We start from the raw sequence: 21,001 nt of genomic DNA, 5'->3' as shown, positions 1-21,001 counted from the left end.
ATTTGTGCAAATAGAGTTGTGTGTAAATTGTGGCTGACATTTGTGTAATTTGCACAAATTGTGGCTGGTCTTTGCACAATTTGCACAAACTATATAAATTTGCACATATTGCAACTGTAATTTCTGCAAATAAAAAAACATGGAAAATCCACTAACTGGCCTGATTCACTGCAGACCAAGTTGGGCCAGTCCATGGAAAATGAATCAAAGTCCAAGGATCTGAGCCAACAAATATGTGCCAAACTCCCCAGATTGCTCCGGCATTTAAAGATGTCTATCGCCGGGAGATCCAGTCCCTTTTGGGCTCACCAAATTTCCCCGGTGCCCCTGACTTGGCTTGCATTTGTGAACCGAGTTGTGGGTTTCTTCCCAAAATCCAGGAACTTTTCCAAGGGTTTGTTTTATTCACTTAAAAAGCAATTTGCACAAATTTCAGCCACAATTTGCACAAATTTTGCAAATAATGGCCACAAATTGCACAAATTGCTTTTAATGCAAATTTTTAAAAGCCTCAAAATCCATGAGCTGCCTGACTCAATGCAGATTGAGTTGAGCCAGCTCATGAGAAAGTGAGCCAGAATCCAGGGGGCTGAGCTGATGAAACCTCAGCGAGCTACACCCCTCAGATGGATTCCTCCAACTTTTCTAGCATGTTTGGAGTCCAAAGGTGAAGTGGAGCGAGACAGGCTTTTCAGGTTATGTGATGGCTGCACCTGCAGCTGCTTCTAGGGTTGCTATGAACCAGAAAGGGAAACACTGGGTCCTCCTTTTGAAAAAATAAAATCCAGCTGTTTCTCAAACATGTTTCCGTTCTGGGCCAAGCAGACTCGCCCCTTTCACCAGTAGTCCCCCACCAGTTTCTCTGCGGGAGACTTCAGGAGACTCAGCAGGCAGAGCCCACTTGGCTCCTTTCAAAGCGATGCATGTAATGAGTAATGTGTACATAAATTAAGAAGCAGCTCCAAGGGGCTGGAACCAGACTCTCCACCTGTGGACTTTGCTTTCCTAGCTTCATTTTGTACTTGTTATTTCATTCCAGGAATAAAAGCCATATGTCCACTGATCCGCCATCAAAAGTGAGTAAGGGTTCTATATATATAAGACAGGGGGTACCTAAAAAAAAATTGGAGGAAGGTATTAGATGTGACTCCTCCATATGCCGATGTATTTTTCCCTCTCAGCTGGGCTTCAACACGAATGGAGCCCAAGACCTCTCAAAACGCACCAGGCAGGGGCAGGGGTTGTGGAGGGGAGGGTCGCTGGTGGGAGGAAGTTTGTTACCTCTCTTCGGCTCTGTCTTCCTTTGAAACTTAAAAGTCTCACTCCTTTTACACAAACACACACACTGATTTAGCGGTGAATGGGCAAACCCGTTTTTTAAGTCACAGCTTTGCCAACATTGCATGTAGCTGGGGCCTGAGAGAAGCTTCACTAGCCATGATAAACATCTATGTGGGACATTTTTTTCTATTAAGGGTTGCATTCTCTCAGGGGGTAGTTTGTTGGGGACTGCAGGGAGGTGGTAGGTGCATTTTTTAGCAATGCATGTGGCCACCCTTCCTCTCTCTCTCTCTCTTTCTGACACCCACTCTCTCTTTCTCTCTCTCTCTGACAAGTTATAGGAAACCAGATTCCTTCTGAACATTAGGAAAAACTTCTTGACTGTTGGAGAAATACAACAATGGAACCAATTCCCTAGGGAGATGGTGGGCTCTCCCACACTGGAGGCATTCAAGTCAGGGATGCTCTGGCTTGGATTCCTGCATTGAGCAGGGGGTTGGACTCGATGGCCTTGTAGGCCCCTTCCAACCCTACTACTACTATTCTATGATTCTATGACACCCCTTCTCTCTCTCTCTCTGATACCCCCTTCTCTCTTTTTCTCTCTTTCTTACATCCGTCCCCCCCTCACTTTCTGTTTTACTCTCTTCCTCTTCTCCACCCACCAAGCTACCAGGGGAGGAACAAATTGTTCTTGCCAGTGGTCTAACCCGCTGGTTTTTAAGAAAAGGGCTGTGTGCATTGTGCCTACCCCTGATGTAAGCAGAGGGCCAAGATCAGACTATATCATCCAGGACAGCTGGATTCTCATCAGGGATATGCGTTTCAGAAAGTGGGGCAGAAACTGGGGGGTTCTGGCAATGGTTGTCATACGATCTCCTTACACACACATACATCCCACACAGATCTAACCCATTAGGACAAGGGTGGAGAGCCTCAGGTGCAGGGGCCAGATCCAGCCTTCCAGGGGTCCCAATCCAGCCCACTGGGTTCCCCAGAGGCCACACCCTTTCCTCTGACTCCACCCTCTTTCCCCCTAGCCCCTGATTGTTGGGCGGCTTCCCAACTTTTGTGCAGTTTTTCCCCATTCTAAAAGGTTGAAATGCTTCTCCTAAGGCTTATTTACTGGCAAGAAGAGCTTCAAGCTAAAATAGGCTGGGATTTGGTGGGATGTGGGCCCCTCCCTTTTTGCCTTCAAGCAAATTTTGCCTCCCCTGCAATGTGATCCCTGAGAACTTCTCTAAAATGGAATTTGGCCTTCGGAGTGAAAGAGGTTCTGAACCTTTGCCTTAGGAGATCCACACAGTAACCTTTGAAGGGCGCAGCAAGATGTGGCAAACCTCAACAAGGAGTGCTTGGTGTTCTATTGTATCAGAAATACGAGTGCGCGCGTGCGCGCACACACACACACACACACACACACACACCAGCCTTTCTTTTTTTCATTTTTACATCCCTTCAAACCAATTACAGTGCTTCAGCTTAACACATCTGTAGAAGACTGCTAGATCTCCTGGCCTGTGCCCGTTTCAGTAATTAATAAATGCCTTCCAGCTCCTTTGAAAAGTCTTGAGTTCATCCTTCCCTCCCATAAGGAATTCATCCCTCCCTCCCATAACTGAGTGGAGTTCATCCTTCCTTCCCATCCTTCCCTTCCCATCCTTCCTTCCCTCCTTTGAAAAGTCTGAGTGGAGTTCATCCTTCCCTCCCATAACAACTTAAAACGTGTTGTTGTTTTCACCATCATCATAGTCCAGATCTTCTTCCATTGTACAAGGGATGGTAAATGTGATGTTCATCAGGCTTTTGCTGGGAGAATCCTTGCAGCTATTATTATATAGCTCACAATCACCACTAGGTCTCTAGGGATCTGATTTTTAATATCACCCAAAAGTTAAGGTTAATTGTAACTTACCGCTTGTGATTTCTCTAATACCATTGATTATATTCCTACAATATTCCTTCACTAAACTACAGTGCCACCATATATATGGACAAATGTTCCCCTGCCATTTAATCTCCATCAGAGCTCTATTACTGCTGGAAACATCCTAGACATCCTGACTGACCAGTGTGAAATACCATATATACCTATATCTATATCTATCTATTCCTCCAAATTTGTGAACACGCATGATTCCACTGCTCCTCCGCTATGTCAAATTCTCTCTCCCACCTTTGTTTAACTGCCTCAGTTCCATTACCATGTGTATCCATTAATGTTTTATATCCATTCTGTGTGTTCAGACTCAACAGTTTTTCAAAAGGGGTATAAGGTAGTGATGGGTGAACTTACCCCCAATGAGTTCATTATTTCCTCAGAAAATAACAAATTCATTCGTGTAATCTCAGACGAGAGTTCTCCTTTAATTCAAGATTTCATTCTGTGTATACGAGTTTTTGCGCATGCACAATATTCAACTGCATCTTGCGTGCTGTAGTTTGGAATCCTGTAATGCATCATGACATCATGCATCACCACGCTATGTACCCCTTCCTGATCCCTTGTTTTCACGTGACCTTCCTACATAACATTTACTTGCCGTTGCCAATCAGTTCAGTATGGAAGAGAGATGAATGGCACCACCAAGTCCTCCCAGTGGAACCAGAACTACAGTGGTGAAGTCAGAAGATTCGAGGTGGATGCTTCGCTGGAGGGCCCAGGCTGGTGTCAAGGGTGTTACCCCCTTAAGGGTGTTCATCCAACAAACTCAGTGCATGCTCAGGATTTAGATGCAGGATTTAGATGCAGACTGTGCATGCTCCAAAGCTCGCAGTGTATTCCAAAATTAATAATGAGTTAATAGCAAATTCTTAAGACAGCAATCCAAGTTCGTTGCAAAGGTGATCATTACAAACGCACAAGTTTCGACCGATCAGGACCGGCCCCAAGACCTTTTGCTGCCTGAAGTGAAACTGTCCCCGCCGCTTGTGCTCTGTGCGCCCCCGCCTCCCCATGCACACCCCATCATACGCTCCTCAGATCTCAGGTCCAGGTTCCAGATCCCCCATGAAGCGCATGGGATCGCTTTGGCTCAGTCACAGCCTCTCAGCCTAACATACCTCACAAGATTCTTGTGAGGATCTTGTACACCACCTTTAGCTTCTGGAGAAAAGATGGAATATAAATGTCATCAAATAAAATTAAGGGTAGATATAGTTAAAAAACCACGATTCTTACAATATGCTATAAAAAGTTCAAAACAAGCCACCCTAGCATTCAAAATGGCCATCTGTGCATTGCTTGGTTTCTTATAATGTGCACACATGGACATACATGAACAAAGATCAGATGCATCAGACGAATGTTAACAGCCCACATGGCATTTGTCAGATGGGCGGTATGTTGTTGTTGTTCAGTCGTTCAGTCGTGTCCGACTCCTCGTGACCCCATGGACCATAGCACGCCAGGCCTTCCTGTCCTGCGCTCTCTCCCGGAGCGTGCTCAAGTTCATATTCATTGCATCCGTGATGCTATCTAGCCATCTCATCCTCTGCCGTCCCCTTCTCCTTTTGCCTTCAGTCTTTCCCAGCATCAGGGTCTTTTCCAGGGAGTTTTCTCTTCGCATTAGGTGGCCAAAATATTGGAGCTTCAGCTTCATTATCTGTCCTTCCAATGAGCACTCAGGGTTGATTTCCTTTAGGATGGACTGATTTGACCTCCTTGCAGTCCAGGGGACTCGTAAGAGTCTTCTCCAGCACCACAGTTCGAAAGCATCAATTCTTCGGCGCTCAGCCTTCCTTATAGTCCAGCTCTCACAGCCATACATTACTACTGGGAAAACCATAGCTTTGATTAGACGGACCTTTGTTGGCAAGGTGATGTCTCTGCTTCTTACTATGCTGTCTAGGTTTGCCATAGCTTTCCTCCCAAGGAGCAAGCGTCTTTTAATTTCATGGCTACAGTCACCGTCTGCGGTGATCTTGGAGCCCAAGAAAGTAAAATCTGTCACTGCTTCCATTTCTTCCCCTTCTATATGCCAGGAAGTGATAGGGCCAGATGCCATGATCTTCGTTTTTTTAATGTTGAGTTTCAAACCAGCTTTTGCACTCTCCTCTTTCACCCTCAACAAGAGGCTCTTGAGATCCTCTTCGCTTTCTGCCATTAGGGTGGTATCGTCTGCATATCGGAGGTTGTTGATAATTCTCCCAGCAATCTTAATTCCGACCTCTGATTCATCCAACCCGGCATTTCTCATGATGTACTCTGCATATAAGTTAAATAAGCAGGGTGACAATATGCAGCCTTGTCGTACTCCTTTCCCAATTTTGAACCAATCGGTTGTTCCATGTCTGGTTCTTACTGTTGCTTCTTGACCCTCGTACAGGTTTCTCAGGAGACAGGTAAGGTGGTCTGGTACTCCCATCACTTTCAGAATTTGCCACAGTTTGTTGTGATCCACACAATCAAAGGCTTTAGCGTAGTCAATGAAGCAGAAATAGACATTTTTCTGGAATTCTCTTGCTTTCTCCATGATGCAGCGAATGTTGGCGATTTGATCTCTAGTTCCTCTGCCTCTTCGAAACCCAGCTTGTACTTCCGGTAGTTCTCGGTTCGCATACTGCTGAAGCCTAGCTTGTAGGATTTTGAGCATCACCTTGCTGGCATGTGAAATGAGCGCAATTGTGCGGTAGTTTGAACACTCTTTGGCGTTGCCCTTCTTTGGAATTGGAATGTAAACTGACCTTTTCCAGTCTTCTGGCCACTGTTGAGTGTTCCAGATTTGTTGGCATATTGAATGCAGCACTTTAACAGCATCATCTTTTAGGATTTTAAATAGCTCAGCTGGAATACTGTCATCTCCGCTAGCTTTGTTGTTACTAATGCTTCCTAAGGCCCACTTGACTTCACTCTCGAGGATGTCCGGCTCAAGTTCAGTGACCGCACTATCATGGCTATCAGGGACATTCAGATCTTTCCTGTATAGTTCTTCTGTGTATTCTTGCCACCTCTTCTTAATCTCATCTGCTTCTGTTAGGTCCCTGCCTTCTTTGTCCTTTATCATGCCCGTCTTTGCACAAAACGTTCCCTTGAGATCTCCAATTTTCTTGAAGAGATCTCTAGTCTTTCCCATTCTGTTGTTTTCCTCGATTTCTTTGCATTGTTCATTTAAGAAGGCCTTCTTGTCTCTCCTTGCTATTCTCTGGAACTCTGCATTCAGTTGGGTATATCTTCCCCTTTCTCCCTTGCTTTTCGCTTCCCTTCTTTCCTCAGCTACTTGTAAAGCCTCATCAGACAGCCACTTGGCTTTCTTGCATTTCTTTTTCTTTGGGACGGATTTCGTTGCTGCCTCCTGAACAATGTTACGGACCTCCGTCCATAGTTCCTCAGGCACTCTGTCTATCAGGTCTAATCCCTGAAATCTATTCCTCACCTCCACTGTATATTCATCAGGGATATGATTTAGGTCATACCTGAATGGTTTAGTGGTTTTCCCCACGTTCTTCAATTTAAGCCGAAATTTTGCAAGAAGCAGCTCATGATCTGAGCCACAGTCAGCTCCAGGTCTTGTTTTGACTGACTGTATGGAGCTTCTCCATCTTTGGCTGCAAAGGACATAATCAATCTGATTTCGATATTGACCATCTGGTGACGTCCATGTGTAGAGTCGCCTCTTGTGCTGTTGGAAAAGAGTGTTTGCTATGATCAGCATGTTCTCTTGGCAAAACTCTATTAGCTTTTGTCCTGCTTCATTTTGTACACCAAGGCCATGCCTGCCTGTTATCCCGGTGATTTCTTGACTTCCTACTTTAGCATTCCAATCCCCTATGATGAAGAGGACATCTTTTTTTGGTGTTAGTTCTAGAAGGTGTTGTAGGTCTTCATAGAACCGATCAACCTCAGCTTCTTCGGCCTCAGTGGTTGGGGCATAGACTTGAATTACTGTGATGTTGAATGGTTTGCCTTGGATTCGTACTGAGATCATTCTATCATTTTTAAGATTGTACCCCAGTACTGCTTTTCCCACCCTTTTGTTGACTATGAGCGCTACTCCATTTCTTCTAAGGGATTCTTGCCCACAATAGTAGATACGATGGTCACCTGAATTAAATTCGCCCATGCCTGTCCATTTTAGTTCGCTGATTCCCAAGATGTCGATGTTCAATCTTGCCATCTCCTGTTTGACCACCTCCAGCTTACCTTGATTCATTGATCTGACATTCCAGGTTCCTAAACAATATTGTTCTTTACAGCATCGGATTTTCTTTTCACCACCAGACACATCCACAGCTGAGTGTCCTTTCGGCTTTGGCCCAGCCGCTTCACTCTTTCTGGCGCTACTTGGAAATACCCTCTGCTCTTCCCCAGTAGCATATTGGACACCTTCCGACCTGAGGGGCTCATCTTCCGGCGTCATCTCTTTTAGCCTTGTGATACGTTCCATGGGGTTTTCTTGGCAAGAATACTGGAGTGGGTTGCCATTTCCTTCTCCAGTGGACCACATTTTGTCAGAACTCTCTGCCATGACCTGTCCGTCTTGGGTGGCCCTGCACGGCATAGCTTATGGCTTCACTGAGTTACGCAAGCCCCTTCGCCACAACAAGGCAGTGATCCATGAAGGGGAGGGCGGTATGTAAACCTAAGTAATTAAGTATTTAATTAAATTATCCAGACTAAATTTACAGAGAATTAGAAGGACAAAAAGGCAGAAAGGACAGAGAGAGTTGTAGCAGACATGTATTCATCACAGATTAAATTTCAAACAGTGATTATTTTAGCTATTTGCTTTGTGAAGGATAGAGACTGGTTGAAGTAGCCAGGTATTCATTTTCTATGTTTTTTTTCTTATGCTCTGCGCACCTGCATGCTTGCTGTCCTGGTGATAGCTCGACAGCCCCATCCACGCACGTGTACTGTGCCTGCCTTCCCAAGTTCCTCGCTACCGAATCTCTCCGGGGTGCAAGCACAGCTATCGCCACATGAATTGGCCAGGCAAGCAACTTCTCAGAAAAGGTGCCGTGGCATTAATTTGAGTTCGGAAGGAGGGAGGGAGTGGGAGGCACAGGGCAGGCTCCTGCCCACTCACCAGGGAGCTGCTGCCCTCATTCTCCAGCCAGGAGCCCCATCCAAGCTCAGGTGGTGAGCTGCGAAAGAGAAGAGACTGAAGTTTGCTCCAGGCTCGGCCTTGCTCTGCAGCAACATGCTGGAGCCTGAACGGGAACTGGCAGGCAATCTAGCGAGGGGGAGCCATGCAGCGGCTTCTTGGGCGAGGGAGGCGGGTGGGCGGGCGAGCCATATAACAGTGTGTGGGTGGTGTGGTGGTGGAGGCACACTGCAGCAGGCAGATGCCAAGTGGGCATGTGAGCAGGAGGGCGGGCAAGTGGAGGGGGGGAGGCCTGGCCACGAGCAGCAGCGGGTGGAGTGAGGAGGAGCAGTTAGCAGCGCCACAGCCCCAAGTGCTGTTACCCAGCGAAAGGCAGCATTCGCAGAATGTCTTCTGAAAGACAGAAGGCTGGCGGAGGTCCCAATCCGCCGCTCCTTGCAGGGCCCGCCGCCTGAGGCGGAAGCCTCACTTTCCATTATGAACGGGCCAGCCCTGCGACCAGACATCCAGCTTATTATGAAATTCAGCATCATCATTAGCTTAAGGCCCAACCATATCTAGGCCTTATCCATTTTGGGAGTTGAGCACAAATTTCAGGAAGCAAAAGAGAGACAGAAGGGATTGTGACACTCCAAAAAGGAAGTGAGGCTGGCAGGCGGATCTGTCCTTGTCCTTGACCGCCAGCAGGAGCCGCCCACCTCTGTAGCCAGGGTGGGCCAAATGGGTGCACTGCCCCCCCCCGCCCTGAGCTGTGCTTCGCTCCCCCTCGGATTGTTTTGGACAATTATATTTTAATTTGTGACATGACAGACAATGACAGCCCCATAGAATCATAGGCTCATAGAACAGTAGCCTCCATTTAAAGAATGACACCTTGCTTTAAGAACAGGAGCAATTTAAGAATATGAGCCTCTGAAAAGTTCAGGGAATAAGGCAGGGCGAGTGTACCACAGAAGCCTTGTCTGGAAGAGCCCCCCCAAAGCATGCTCATGCAAGACTTTCCCTGACTGAGCGTGGATTTTTCATGACTGCCATCGCCCCCTAATTAGACTCCACCCATTGGACTTCCCTTTGCTCTGCTTTTCAGTTTCAGTTTCAATTTCAGTTTCAGTTGACTTCTCTACCCAGGCAGCAATAAAGTAGCATATTTGTTTGCCTGCAGTAAGAGGTGCCAGTCTATTTTGCAGTTATTATGATGACAAGAGGAGGATTGGGCGCTTCTAGCTAAAGGGTGGAATAAAGAGATAACTTTAAATGATATGAAAAAATACCTAGCCTGTTACCCTTTTTTCTTTTAAAGCATTCACCATTTCTTCTTCTTTTTCTTGACCACTTGATGGCAAAGGATGAAAACAGCCCTAAAGGGGTAGAAACACTGTTGTGCACACTACAGTTAGCTGCCTCGCTGGCCAACTGGGCTGTCACTCAGTCCTAAATTCGGATTTCCCCAATGAATGCCACTCAGCATGAGGCCTTTTCAGGGTTTCTGGGCATTAAAAATCAACCGAGCAACCAGTAAAAAAAAATCCAATTGCTTTCTACAATTAGTTTCCAGCCACTTAGTCCTTTATATAGCAACCAGTTTAGAGGTTTGCGCTATATTGTCCAACAGGAAGGAAAATCCTATTGGCATGAACAGGAGATTTTCTGAAAATGATGAAATAATCTCTGCAGTGGCAGCTGCTGATGACTTAAATTTTGAGGAAGTAAATCTACTTAGCTACCTAGGAATCACAGTCCTGACAAAAGAAGAGTTTTCTGCTGCCAAATATTTCTTAAAAAAACAGAGCAATCAAGATGTGTTTCAAGAAGTTTACCGGGAAAGAGTAGGGATCGCCATTGGGTGGAAATCCAGCCCTTTTGGGGCTTGCCAGATTTCCTCAGAGCTCCTATCTCAGTTTGCTTTTGCAAGCCAAGTTGCAGGCTTTCCCCCAAAATCTGGGAACTTCCTCACTGTTCCCCCCCCCCCATAAATCACCATTTACACAAATTGCAGCCACAATTTACAAAATTTATGCAAATTTCATCCATAATCTGCACAAATGGCAGCTGTTATGTGCTTAATTTTGTGCAAATTGCAGGCACAATTTGCACAAATTAAGCATATTACTGCCATAATTTGCACAAATTAAGCAAATTGCGGCCATAATGTGCACAAATTAAGCAAATTAGGCCACAATTTGCATAAATTATGCACATTGCTGCTGAAATTAGCATAAATGGCAATTTAAGAAAAAACAAACAAACCTGAAAATCCATGACCTGGCCCGACTTGATACAGATTGCGGGTAAACAAGCTGGAGTCTGGGGGGCTGAGCTGCTGAAAACCCGGTGAACTTCACCGCCCGGCTGGATTCCTCCAACATCCTTAGCAGAGTTGCCTTTGCAGATACATATCAGCTTCTGGCTGTTGCAAAGACCTTTGCCTCCAGGACAGTCAAATGTGAGTCAACATTTTCAGTTCTAATTCGGAACAATCACCTACAGAGACTTTCATTGATACACAAACATTTAGCAAATTTGGTTTTTCTTGCATTTGAAAAAGGAAGGACAACTAACCTTAATTTTGATAAATGTTTACATTACTTTAATTCTAGGAAAAACCAAAAGCTGCAACTGTTATAAAGTATGATTTTTAGGTGCTATGCACCTTTTTCTCTCTGAAAAGGTGTATTGTGAACCTACCATTCAGAAAGCTTTCTTACATGTTTATCAAGCATTTTAATAAATTTATGAAAGGAAGTCTATTATGCAGCAAATATTTTATAAAGTTAAGGACTCAATCGCTTTGACTTCAGCAAGAAAGTTATGCATATTATTCTCAATACCACTCTCCCTAAATGTTGACAATGGTTGCAAAGTAATGTGCCCTTACTTTGTTTCTAAACCTGGTGGGGGCTGGGTGGATGGGTTTTTTTTGTATTGGTGTTGTCCTGATACAAGATTAAAACCGAATTTTTGAGATAAAAAGCGCCACACTAGTTTTTAACTTCTTAGTTATAGCATAAACTATTTTGTTTGTTTTATACCTTTTGGTATCCCCCTGTTCACTGGATCCTTAACATCCTTTTTTCTTATGAAACAAAAAAAATGCCAGTCATTCAATTCCTGGCGTTTGTACTACATTTTCTGTTAACTTGACCTTTACATAGCCCATTATGTAAGTTAACACGCCCTCTGCATGGAGGAGGAGTGGGGGGAAAGATCACTGCCTTTCTCTTCCCCTGGTCTGGCCTCACACCCTCTCCACCAGTGTGTGTGTGTGTGGGGGGGAGATTTGCTGGCACTATGTGTCTCCCTGCTCCCATGCCCCACATAGAAATGTGGCTGCCCAGTGGAGGCTGGTGGCTGAATCCACCCCATGTTTCAGTCAGAACCAGTCAGAACCTAAAGGAGCTATCCAAGGTGCAAAGCAGTTAGAATTTTGAATGGTTCTGACTGAAACCCGGAAGGGATTTGCTGCCTCACTGACATTGCAGCCACCAGCCTCCCCTGTGGCTGCCCCACCTAACAAGGAAGGCTGATTACAGGGCTGGAGGTGCCAGAAGACATGGACGGTTGGCGTTGTTGGTTGCCTGGAGGTGGAGGGCAAATACACTCACATGAGATTTTTCCTGCCCTGCTAGGGGATGAGTCTCGAATCTGAGTTGGGAGGTTTGGATCCCAAGGCCATCAAGCGTGAGAAGCTGGTGGAGGTTGAAGGAATCCCGTTCCTGAACAGTACTGTGGAGCGCTGGGATACTCTGTGGGGCTTTAAAGCCCGGCCTGATGACCTCCTCATTTGCACTTATCCCAAAGCAGGTAAACAGGGAAGGAAGATTCCTGCCTTGAGCAGGGGGTTGGACTCAATGGTCTTATATGCCCCTTCCGACCCTACTATTCTATGATTCTATGAAGAGGAGAAATTAGGGGAGGCTGGCATTGCAGAGGGGAAACAGCAATGGGGGAGGAGATACGGATGTTGGGTGACTGAAGGCCACTGGCTGAATTACAGGATCTCCAGATCTCTCCTCCAATTCTGCCCCACCAGGGACTACTTGGATGCAGGAAATTGTGGACATGATCCAGCACGGAGGAGACACACAGAAATGTGCTCGGGGCCCCATCTACCAACGGATTCCCTTCATAGACCTGTTTCCTTTGAAACCCATGGCCGGGGGTGAGTGATGGGTACTGCTTCAGGGAGATGGTGGGAGAGGGAACGGGTTTCTCAGCACATCCTGTGGAGACCCTATTACATCGGTTTTAAAATCTTTACACAGCTACCAGTTTGTTTCCGAGCAAAATATAAAGTGCTGGTTCTTACCTTCAAAGCCTTACATGGTCTAGGTCCAAGGTACCTCAAGGAGCACCTTCTCCCCTACGTCCCCGTCTGTCACCTAAGGGCCTCTGAGGGCTCTCTGCTGCGGCTGTCTAATGAGAGTTTGGCAGCCACACGCAAGAGGACCTTTTTCTTTGCCGCCCCTCAGTTGTGGAATGACCTGCCGGGCGCCTGCTGACCTCTTTGAAGGCCTGTAAGCAGGAATTAAAGACTCTGTTATTCTGGCAGGCCTTCCCTTTTGAGAACTCTTCTTCCCTTTGCTGACTCTTGCATACTGTTTTTAAGCTGTGTTGTTTTAAGCTGTGTTGTTTTATTGTTGGATATATTCTTTTGGTCAAATTGTTTTTAGTTCAAAGTTGTTTTTAGTTATATGTTGTTTGTATATATTGTCCATATGCTTTTATGTAAATGGCTTTTAAACTTTGTATATTGTATTTTAATGTTTTAGCTTTTGTAAACCACCCAGACAGCTTCGGCTATGGGGCGGTATAGAAACGTTAATAATAATAATAATAATAATAATAGTAGTAGTAGTAATAATGCTGAATGTCATCCCCCTCTGGTGTCTCAGGCGTGGAAGTGGCGGAGGCGATGCCCTCTCCACGCACGCTCAAATCTCACCTCCCCGTCCAGCTCCTGCCGCCTTCCTTCTGGGAACAGAACTGCAAGGTGAGGGCAACTGGGAGTGAGGTTGATGGGGGGATGGGGCTTCCTCAGAGCCAAGGTGCAGTCCTGGGGCCTCTTTCAGTTTCCTGACTTAAGCGGAGCCCTTTTTCTCTTAGTTGGGCTCCGACACTAGAAAACAAGGAAAGCAGCAGGCGGGGAAGGGGGGTTGTGGAGGAGAGGGTAGGGGGGCTGGTGCAGGGACATCTCATGTGCCCCTGGCTCTGTCTTCCCTCAGCACTTGAAATCTCTCTCCTTGAACACACACATGTGCTTTGATTTAGCCATGAATGTACAGACCCATATTTAGACACGGAATTTGAAGACGCAGAAGTAAAGGAGACACAGCGAAGACACAGAATTAATGGAAAGAGGGCTTCTGAGCCTGTGCAAACCAGTAGTGCAGTGGCAAATTCTGAAGTGCAGGCACTCATCACGACAGTCCCTACAGCCACGACTCCTGGGAGAGTCCAAAACTACAGGATGCTGTGTTGATCCATATCAACAAACCACTTCTGGCGGTTTTCACCTCCAGCAGGAGCAGGTCTTCTGTAAAGCTCATAGGTCTTAACTGCCCATTCCAGAGCAAATCACCCCCAAATACTTTGTATTACAACAGGGAGCAATACTTTGTTGTTTGGAAAATTTGTTCCCCCTGCCCCTGCCCAGCTACTGTGAGGAGTGTGCTAAGTTCAGAGGGGACAGGGAATTCTGAGGGCATCTTAAACCTGGGGCCTGATTCAGCTAGGACCCACACTAAACAGATTCAAAGATACCAATTCAAGTCTACTTGTGTCAAAGAATAATATAGTTTATTGATAGAAAATGGATGCAGATAATGAAAGCAAAGCTTACACATGCCCCTCAGTTGGTAGATCGCAATCCCCACAACTGGTGTTGCATTGGTTCCCTGGATGCAACAGGCGTCGTCCCAGGGGCCGCTTTCCTGAGCAGGTGGCGGCCTTGCCCTGGCAGGTGAGAACAGGTAGCAATCCAATCTGCCCAGGATTTTATAGGGCTTGTCTCGCTGAGTTAAAGACCGTCACAAGACACACACACACACACCTTCCTCCCTTCACCAAGGAGGAGAGAGAGGAGCCTTTCTTCCTTGGCAGGAAAGAAAGTTTCTCACAGCAAAGAAAGGCGCATTCTTATCAGAAAGAAGGCACAAACCGTACAAGACAGGTACTGTGCATTATCTAACTTGGTTAGTAGAAAAAAATACTGACCTTCACTGTTTAGCCATAAAACTAACTCTAACTTCGTAATAATTGCCAACTGCTCTACCAAATAAGTATACATATGCTACTTGACACTGCATATGACTCTGTGTGAGTTCACCCCTGACGTACCTTCGAATCTGTTTAGTGTGGATCCTGGCTGGGTCAGGCCCTAGGTTTAAGACAGAGGGGGGAATTCCTGCTAATAAAAAATGTGCCAGGGCTGTGTCCCTGCAAGCCCTGGCTTCACTACGCCACTGGCGCGGACTGGGTATTTCGTTTGACCCTGGCTTGGCTTTGGAACCTGTCTGCAGTGCTAAAGGATGTGCTCTGGAACATGTGAAATAGCAAATGAGAGAGTGCCTCTGAGCATTAGCAGAGTGCCTTTCCTTCACTACTAATTGCAGCTTCAGCATGATAGTTGCCTCAAAAGGGGGCTGGTCTGCTCAAGATCGGTGGCTTTGGGATAGATTTGGGCCGAGATGGTGCATTTTCTGCTGTCTCTTTAATTAGGCACCGCTGAGAAGAGGACAAAGAAGAATCTTGAACAAAAGCATTTCGGAGGCTGCGGGGCTTGGAGCGAGGGCTCTGGGTCTCCCTTGGTTTTGCTCTATTCCTGCAGATCATTTATGTTGCCAGGAACGCCAAGGACATTGCCGTGTCCTACTTCTACTTCCACCAGATGAACAAGGGGTTGCCAGAGCCGGGAAGCTGGGACCAGTTTCTGGAGAATTTTCTTGCAGGGAAGAGTAAGTGGAGGAGGCTGGAGAGAGAAAAGGAAAACAGGAGGAAAGAGTCAAGGAGAGACAACCGTGACCCACGAGCTCAGTCTCTAGATATGGGAGAGAAATAGGGCCTTCTGGGTTAGCCCAGCAAGAGGTGGAGGAGAGCTGAATCTTGAGAGGGACGACTGTGTGATCCTCCAAAACACTTCACTATTTTCCTGGCAACCCTGAAAAGTTCCAAGCTATATTTGGGAGCGGGAGGTGGAGAAGGAAGAAGGTAGGTGGATCAGGATGTCATGGTTCATTCGTCTGCTCTTTGCAGTCGCCTGGGGCTCTTGGTTTGATCACGTTCGTGGATGGTGGGAAGCCAAGAGCTGCCACCCGATTCTCTACCTCTTTTATGAAGATCTAAAAACGGTAAGCATCTGTCCCTCCCTCTGGGCATCTCTATACCAGCCTAAAATCCTGCATTTAAAATGGGGCTTTCTGCTTCTGTTTTAAAGGCAGGGTCACAACAACAGTCCCTTTCACCTGCTTCCTTTCCCCCCTCCCCTTTCCCCCTCCTTCTCCCCGTATTTGAGTCTTCCATTATCTTTAATTGATCTCGCTCTTCTTCTTGCCGCTTTTACTCTTTTCATGGAGGAAACTGAAGAGGAACACAACGGGGTAATTTGATAGCTCATTATCTGCGATCTATTTAAAAATGGAACAGAGGGCATTTAGTGCAGGAGACACCTTGAATGATCATGGCATCATGTAAAGAGCCCGCAAACTTCCATGAAGGAGCAATCTCAATCACAGGATAAAATCCCTGTGTGAAGAAAGCCTCTCTCTCTCTCTCTCTCTCTCTCTCACACACACACACACACACACACACACCCGTACTTTAATGTACAAAAGAGCTTTGCTGCTGGAAGGTTTCCAAGCAACCACTCTGGTTTTATGAGCTTCTGACAGCAAGCATGAAATAAACAAACACAGCACGTTTCCTTATGGCAGTCTCTCAGTCACAACCAGAATTTTCTCTCCCCCTCTCCCTCCATTGACTGTCTCACTGTTCTCTCCCTAGGACCCAGGCCGGGAAATCCAGAAGATAGCTCAGTTCCTTGGTGTTGGGCTCCCAGAAACAGTTTTGCACCAGATTGTGCAGCACACAATGTTTGAGAGCATGAAAGCAAACCCAATGGCTAATTACACCACCAGGCCGTCGTGCTTTTTCGACCATGCCGTGTCACCTTTCATGAGAAAAGGTAGGCATGACTAATGCAAAACGTCGGAGAAATTGTAATCATCAAGGTTTATGTATGTGTATGTGGTGGGTCATGTCCTGTTGTGTTACGTTTTGGGAACCTGATATTCTCAGAAATGGCAAAAATCTCACACCGATCTATATATGTTAAATCAGCATTGGCTCTATTAACAGTGTGGGAGGGATAAAATGCAAAAGTGACATCTCAGGAATTCATTGTGTTCATGGTGAGGGCAGCCCACAGGGTAATAGCTAAATGGTTGGAAAACTGTCAGAACTTCTGACACTGAAATCTCGGTACATGGAGCTGTGGTAAATAGCCAGGGCAGAAAAATTGATGTACCAATTGAAATTAGCTAAAGGCAAAGGCAAAATATTGGATTTCCATAAAATGTTGCATGATTTCATTTTATATACAAACCAGGGACATATGCAGAAATGTTTGTCAAAGCCTTTCCTCAGATTATGGAAAAGAGGCTAAGGGCCCAATCCAATTGAGATTGCCATACGCCTCTGAATTCGGGGGCGTACGGCCATCCAATGCAGAGTGGGAGGAGTTGGCAGAGGTGATCTTCGCCTTCCTGCTCCTCCGGCTCTGCATTTTGGCTAGACGGGCTTTTTCGCCCGCCTAGCTGGGGGTCTGTGGTGCAGGGTAGAAGGAGGTTGGGGAGGCTTAAGGATGCATTGTAAGCTGGCCAGTCCAGTCCCCTCCCTCCTTTCCCTCCTCTCCCAGGTCGCTTCTTTGAGCTCAAAGAGGGAGCCAGTGCGGTTCTCTCCATGCTGGCTGTGGGGGGGGGGAGGGGGAGGGGGCGGGAGCACGGATCCTGGCTCCGAGGTCAGAGTGCTGTCTCCGACCTCAGATCCAGGAATCCGAAATATCCTGTGGCCTCCCAGACGATGTCTAGGGGCCATAGGATTTCTTCCTAAATATAATTTGAATACCCAGAAAGAAAACCTCCAAGCAGCCGATAAGTACAACCTATATTTATGTCTGTAAAGCTAAGGGGGGAAATTTACTACCCTCCATCGATAATTAGATTTAAATTCAATGTTTCTTTCTTTGTCTTTGGAAAATTAGCGAAAGAAAAAGGTGGGCATCAGAGGCGAGGTTACTAGCCATCTCTGATACAAGAGGGCTTTGTGAGGCTTATACAAGCAGTGCAGAAATCAAGCAAGGTATATTCACCTTCAGAGGACTGGCTCAAAGCTCAATAGCACCATGGAATGACCGTTGGAAGCTATGAGGTTTAGGAATTTGAGAAAATAAATTTGGGCTGAAAAAGAGGTCATGGGTGGGGCAGCAGCCCTCAGGGCGCAATCTTATGCATGTTTTGACAGAAGAAAGTCCTACAACTCCCAGCATTCCCCAGCCAGCATAGCTCTTAGATGAGCTCTGTGGAAGCGTCATAGAGTTGCCCTTTCATCTCCCCTGCAAGACAGCTTAAGTGTATGTGGACAGGCTGCAGCTTCTCAAGGGAGAGGCACTCTGTACATGCTCAGAGGTCCCTCTCTTCCTCATATATTACTTTGTATTTTTTAGAGAAGAAATGGATTACAGATCAGTGGAAGGGCTTATTGATTTATTATTACATTTATATCCCACCTTTCCCCCCACCCCTTACAAGGAACCCAAGGCAGCTTACATGGTCTTCCTCCTCTCCATTTTACCCTCACAGCAACCCTGTGAGGTGGGTTAGGCTGACTTTGTTTCCCTCAACACTAACCTTGTAAGGTGGGTCACTATCACTCCCATTTTCCAGCTAGGGAACTAAGGAGGTGTGACAGTGACTTGGAGCTATTCTACCCCAGGCTGCTAATCGGCAGTGAATTTGCAGCATCTACTTTTGGTTTCATCGCAGAATTAAGATCTGAGCACTACACAAAGAGCATTTCCATTCCTGTTTTTCCACTACATAGCCTCCAGGTGGCACTGTGGTATAGGGAATAGTGCAAATATCCAAGAGAAATCACACTTTCTTTCGCTTTCACAATTAAATACCGCATTTTCCCCACTCTAAAAAAAAATGTCAAAAGTGCCGATGTGAAACTGGAGGGTCGTGATGTTACTTAAAGGACTGGTAAACTACCGTGAATAGGGAATGACGAGTGCATGATAAATACCTAGTGTAGAAAAGCTCACTGTTTGGCTCAGAACGTTTCATAGAATTCTCTGCAGTGCATTCTGTGCCAGAAGTTCGGGGGACTTAAACAAACCAGTTGTTGTGGGAAAGGGTCTGCTGAGGATAGAAAGTCTGAAATGGACTCAGTGAAAACAGCAGGAAAGAAGCACGTATGGCAAACCAACTGGACTGTTGAGTTTTTGTTTGGATCATTTCCCTCACTGCAGGCACTGTCGGAGACTGGAAAGAGCACTTCACAGTGGCTCAAAGTGAGAGGCTAGATGACATCAGTGCCTGGTTGTTGGAGGGCAGCGGCCTGAGCTTCCGCACCCAGCTATAAGCGCCCCTCTGTGCCCCCCATGGACACTTTCACAAGAACGTGCCCGGATTGTTAATCTCACCCATGTTTAATAAAATGAGAAATTTCAAAGGCTCTCGGAGTTCATTGCTGATTTGCAATAGCTGCTGGGATTGAAATGGATCTGCTGTTCTGTGTGCCCTACTGGATCATTTTAGCGCTGGTCAAGGCTACCTTTGCTATATAATACACAGATGAGGTTTCCCTTGCACAACGGTGGTGGTGGTGGTGGTGGAAACTTCTTCAAAGGTTCACGGCTCACTTCCTTCCAGCAACATCAGCTACATTCTGGCTGTTGATGGGGACGGGATCCTCTTCTTGGGGTGGACGCATCTCTGCCTGTATGGGCAATGAGGGCTGTCCCACTCAGGGTCTGTGATGGGGGTGGTGAAGATAGGGGTCAAAATGTGTTTTAAGAGGTAGTAAGACTCAGCGGTGCCAGGAAACTGCCTCCCCCACCTCCTCCAATCCCAATTTGGGTTAGAGTAGATCTCGCAAACTGTGTTCCATGGAACTCCATGGCTCCCGTAAAGGCTTTCAGTGGTCCTTCAGTGAGACGTCCGCCAGTAACGACAATCTTTGTCCGACAGTGTTTGCCCACCCTCCTGTTCTTCTTTCGCAAGGTGCAGCTCTGGAAGAGACGCACCATCCGTTCCAAGGGGTGAGGAGTGGTCATTTTGAGCTTTGCACAAAAGACAGGAGTGCACCAAGGCTGTTCAGGTTAAGGTTCAGGATAACGCCAGCTGGAAAGACGGATAATTGTCGGGGTCATGGCAGGCATGGAGGGGTGCGCAATTCTTTCCTCGAGAGAAATCCCTCCCCTGAAGATGCTGTCTGCAATGGGAGAGGCAGCATGGTGTAGTGGTTAGAATTTCAGACTGGAACCTGGGGGACCTGGGTTCAAATCCCCACTCAGCCATGAAACTCACTGGGTGTCCTTGGGACAGGCACCTTCTCTTAGCCTAGCCTACCTCACAGGGTGTTGTGAAAACAACAGGGGGAGCAGGAAGAACCATATACACCACCATGAGCTCCTTGGAGGAAAAGCTGGATATAAATATGATAAATAAATATATAAATAAAAAAATCCCCCATTGCTGCCAAAGCAGGAATCACAGGCCAAGGTTCTCTTGCTGCTGTTTATCTCCACTTGCCTTATCTCTCTACGGTGGCTAATGGCCCTGTTTCTCTCTACACCCCATAGGGCAGGGTGCTGAACTTCCTGGGGTCCCAATCCAGCTCTCCTGGGGTCCCCCAATGGCCCTATCCCCTTCCCCTGGCCTCACGCCCTTTCTCTTGGCCACCGTTCGTTTGGGTTTTCCGGGCTTTTGTGCAGTCTTTCCCCCCATTCTAAGAGGTCAAAATGCCTCTCCTAAGGCTTGGTTCCTGGCAGGAAGAGCTTTCAGCTAAAATATGCCGGCACTTTTTATTTTTGGCCCCATCTTTTTTGCCTTGGGTCCCACCCTCCACTGAAATGTGGCCCCCAAGAGCATCTCCAAAATGGTATCTGGCCCTCTGGTTGAAACAGGTTCTGCACCCCTTCTCTGGAGACCATGAGCTGGTACAAGATAAGATCAGGAAAGCAGAGGTAAGCCCACAGGAGACAAAGGCCAGCAGGGATCCCTGCTTCCCTGTGTTTGCCTAAAGTCCCCTCCGGGCAGTGGAGGCCGGTGGCTCCGATGTCAGCAAGGTGGCGAATCCACCCCAGGTGTGGAAGCACCTTGGATAGCTCCTTTAGAGTTCTGACTGGTTCTGACTGAAACCTGGGGTGGATTCACCACCTCACTGACATCGGAGCCACCAGCCTCCACTGCATCCAGGTCACCAAGAAATAAAAACAAAGGTAGCCATGCCGATTAAAAGAACGTGTGTGTGTGTGTGTGTGTGTGTGTGTGTGCAATAACTGTCTTAGGTGAACGAAAAGATCACAAATATTGTCAAAACTTTCAAGATCTCCAGATTTCTTAATCAGGTGAGATGTTAATCAGGCAGAGAGCTGAAAAAATAAGAAAATGTTG

General features: G+C 46.6%; 1 protein-coding gene across 3 annotated transcripts; it reads left to right on the top strand.

The window, feature by feature from the left end:
- Window positions 1-812: 812 nt before the first annotated feature.
- Window positions 813-19,059, top strand: LOC146341948 (sulfotransferase 1C2-like). 3 transcript variants are annotated; one of them, XM_084805300.1, is made up of 9 exons: window positions 813-925; window positions 1,040-1,076; window positions 11,954-12,128; window positions 12,358-12,486; window positions 13,220-13,317; window positions 15,154-15,280; window positions 15,579-15,673; window positions 16,326-16,506; window positions 18,853-19,059. In XM_084805300.1, coding segments are annotated over exons 1-9 (957 nt in total). In that variant the 5' UTR covers window positions 813-923; the 3' UTR covers window positions 18,966-19,059. The 3 variants fall into 3 exon arrangements, with proteins under 3 accessions (XP_084661426.1, XP_084661427.1, XP_084661428.1); XM_084805301.1 differs by lacking the exon at window positions 813-925 and adding an exon at window positions 8,110-8,236 and having other exon boundaries at window positions 979-1,076; XM_084805302.1 differs by lacking the exons at window positions 813-925; window positions 1,040-1,076 and adding an exon at window positions 10,602-10,770.
- Window positions 19,060-21,001: the final 1,942 nt, after the last annotated feature.

The sequence above is a fragment of the Heloderma suspectum genome, chromosome 6 (genome assembly GCF_057233095.1).
Source record: "Heloderma suspectum isolate Gila_16-S chromosome 6, 16-S_ref, whole genome shotgun sequence".
NCBI lineage: Eukaryota > Metazoa > Chordata > Lepidosauria > Squamata > Helodermatidae > Heloderma > Heloderma suspectum.
This window is presented reverse-complemented; position numbering and strand designations above follow the sequence as displayed.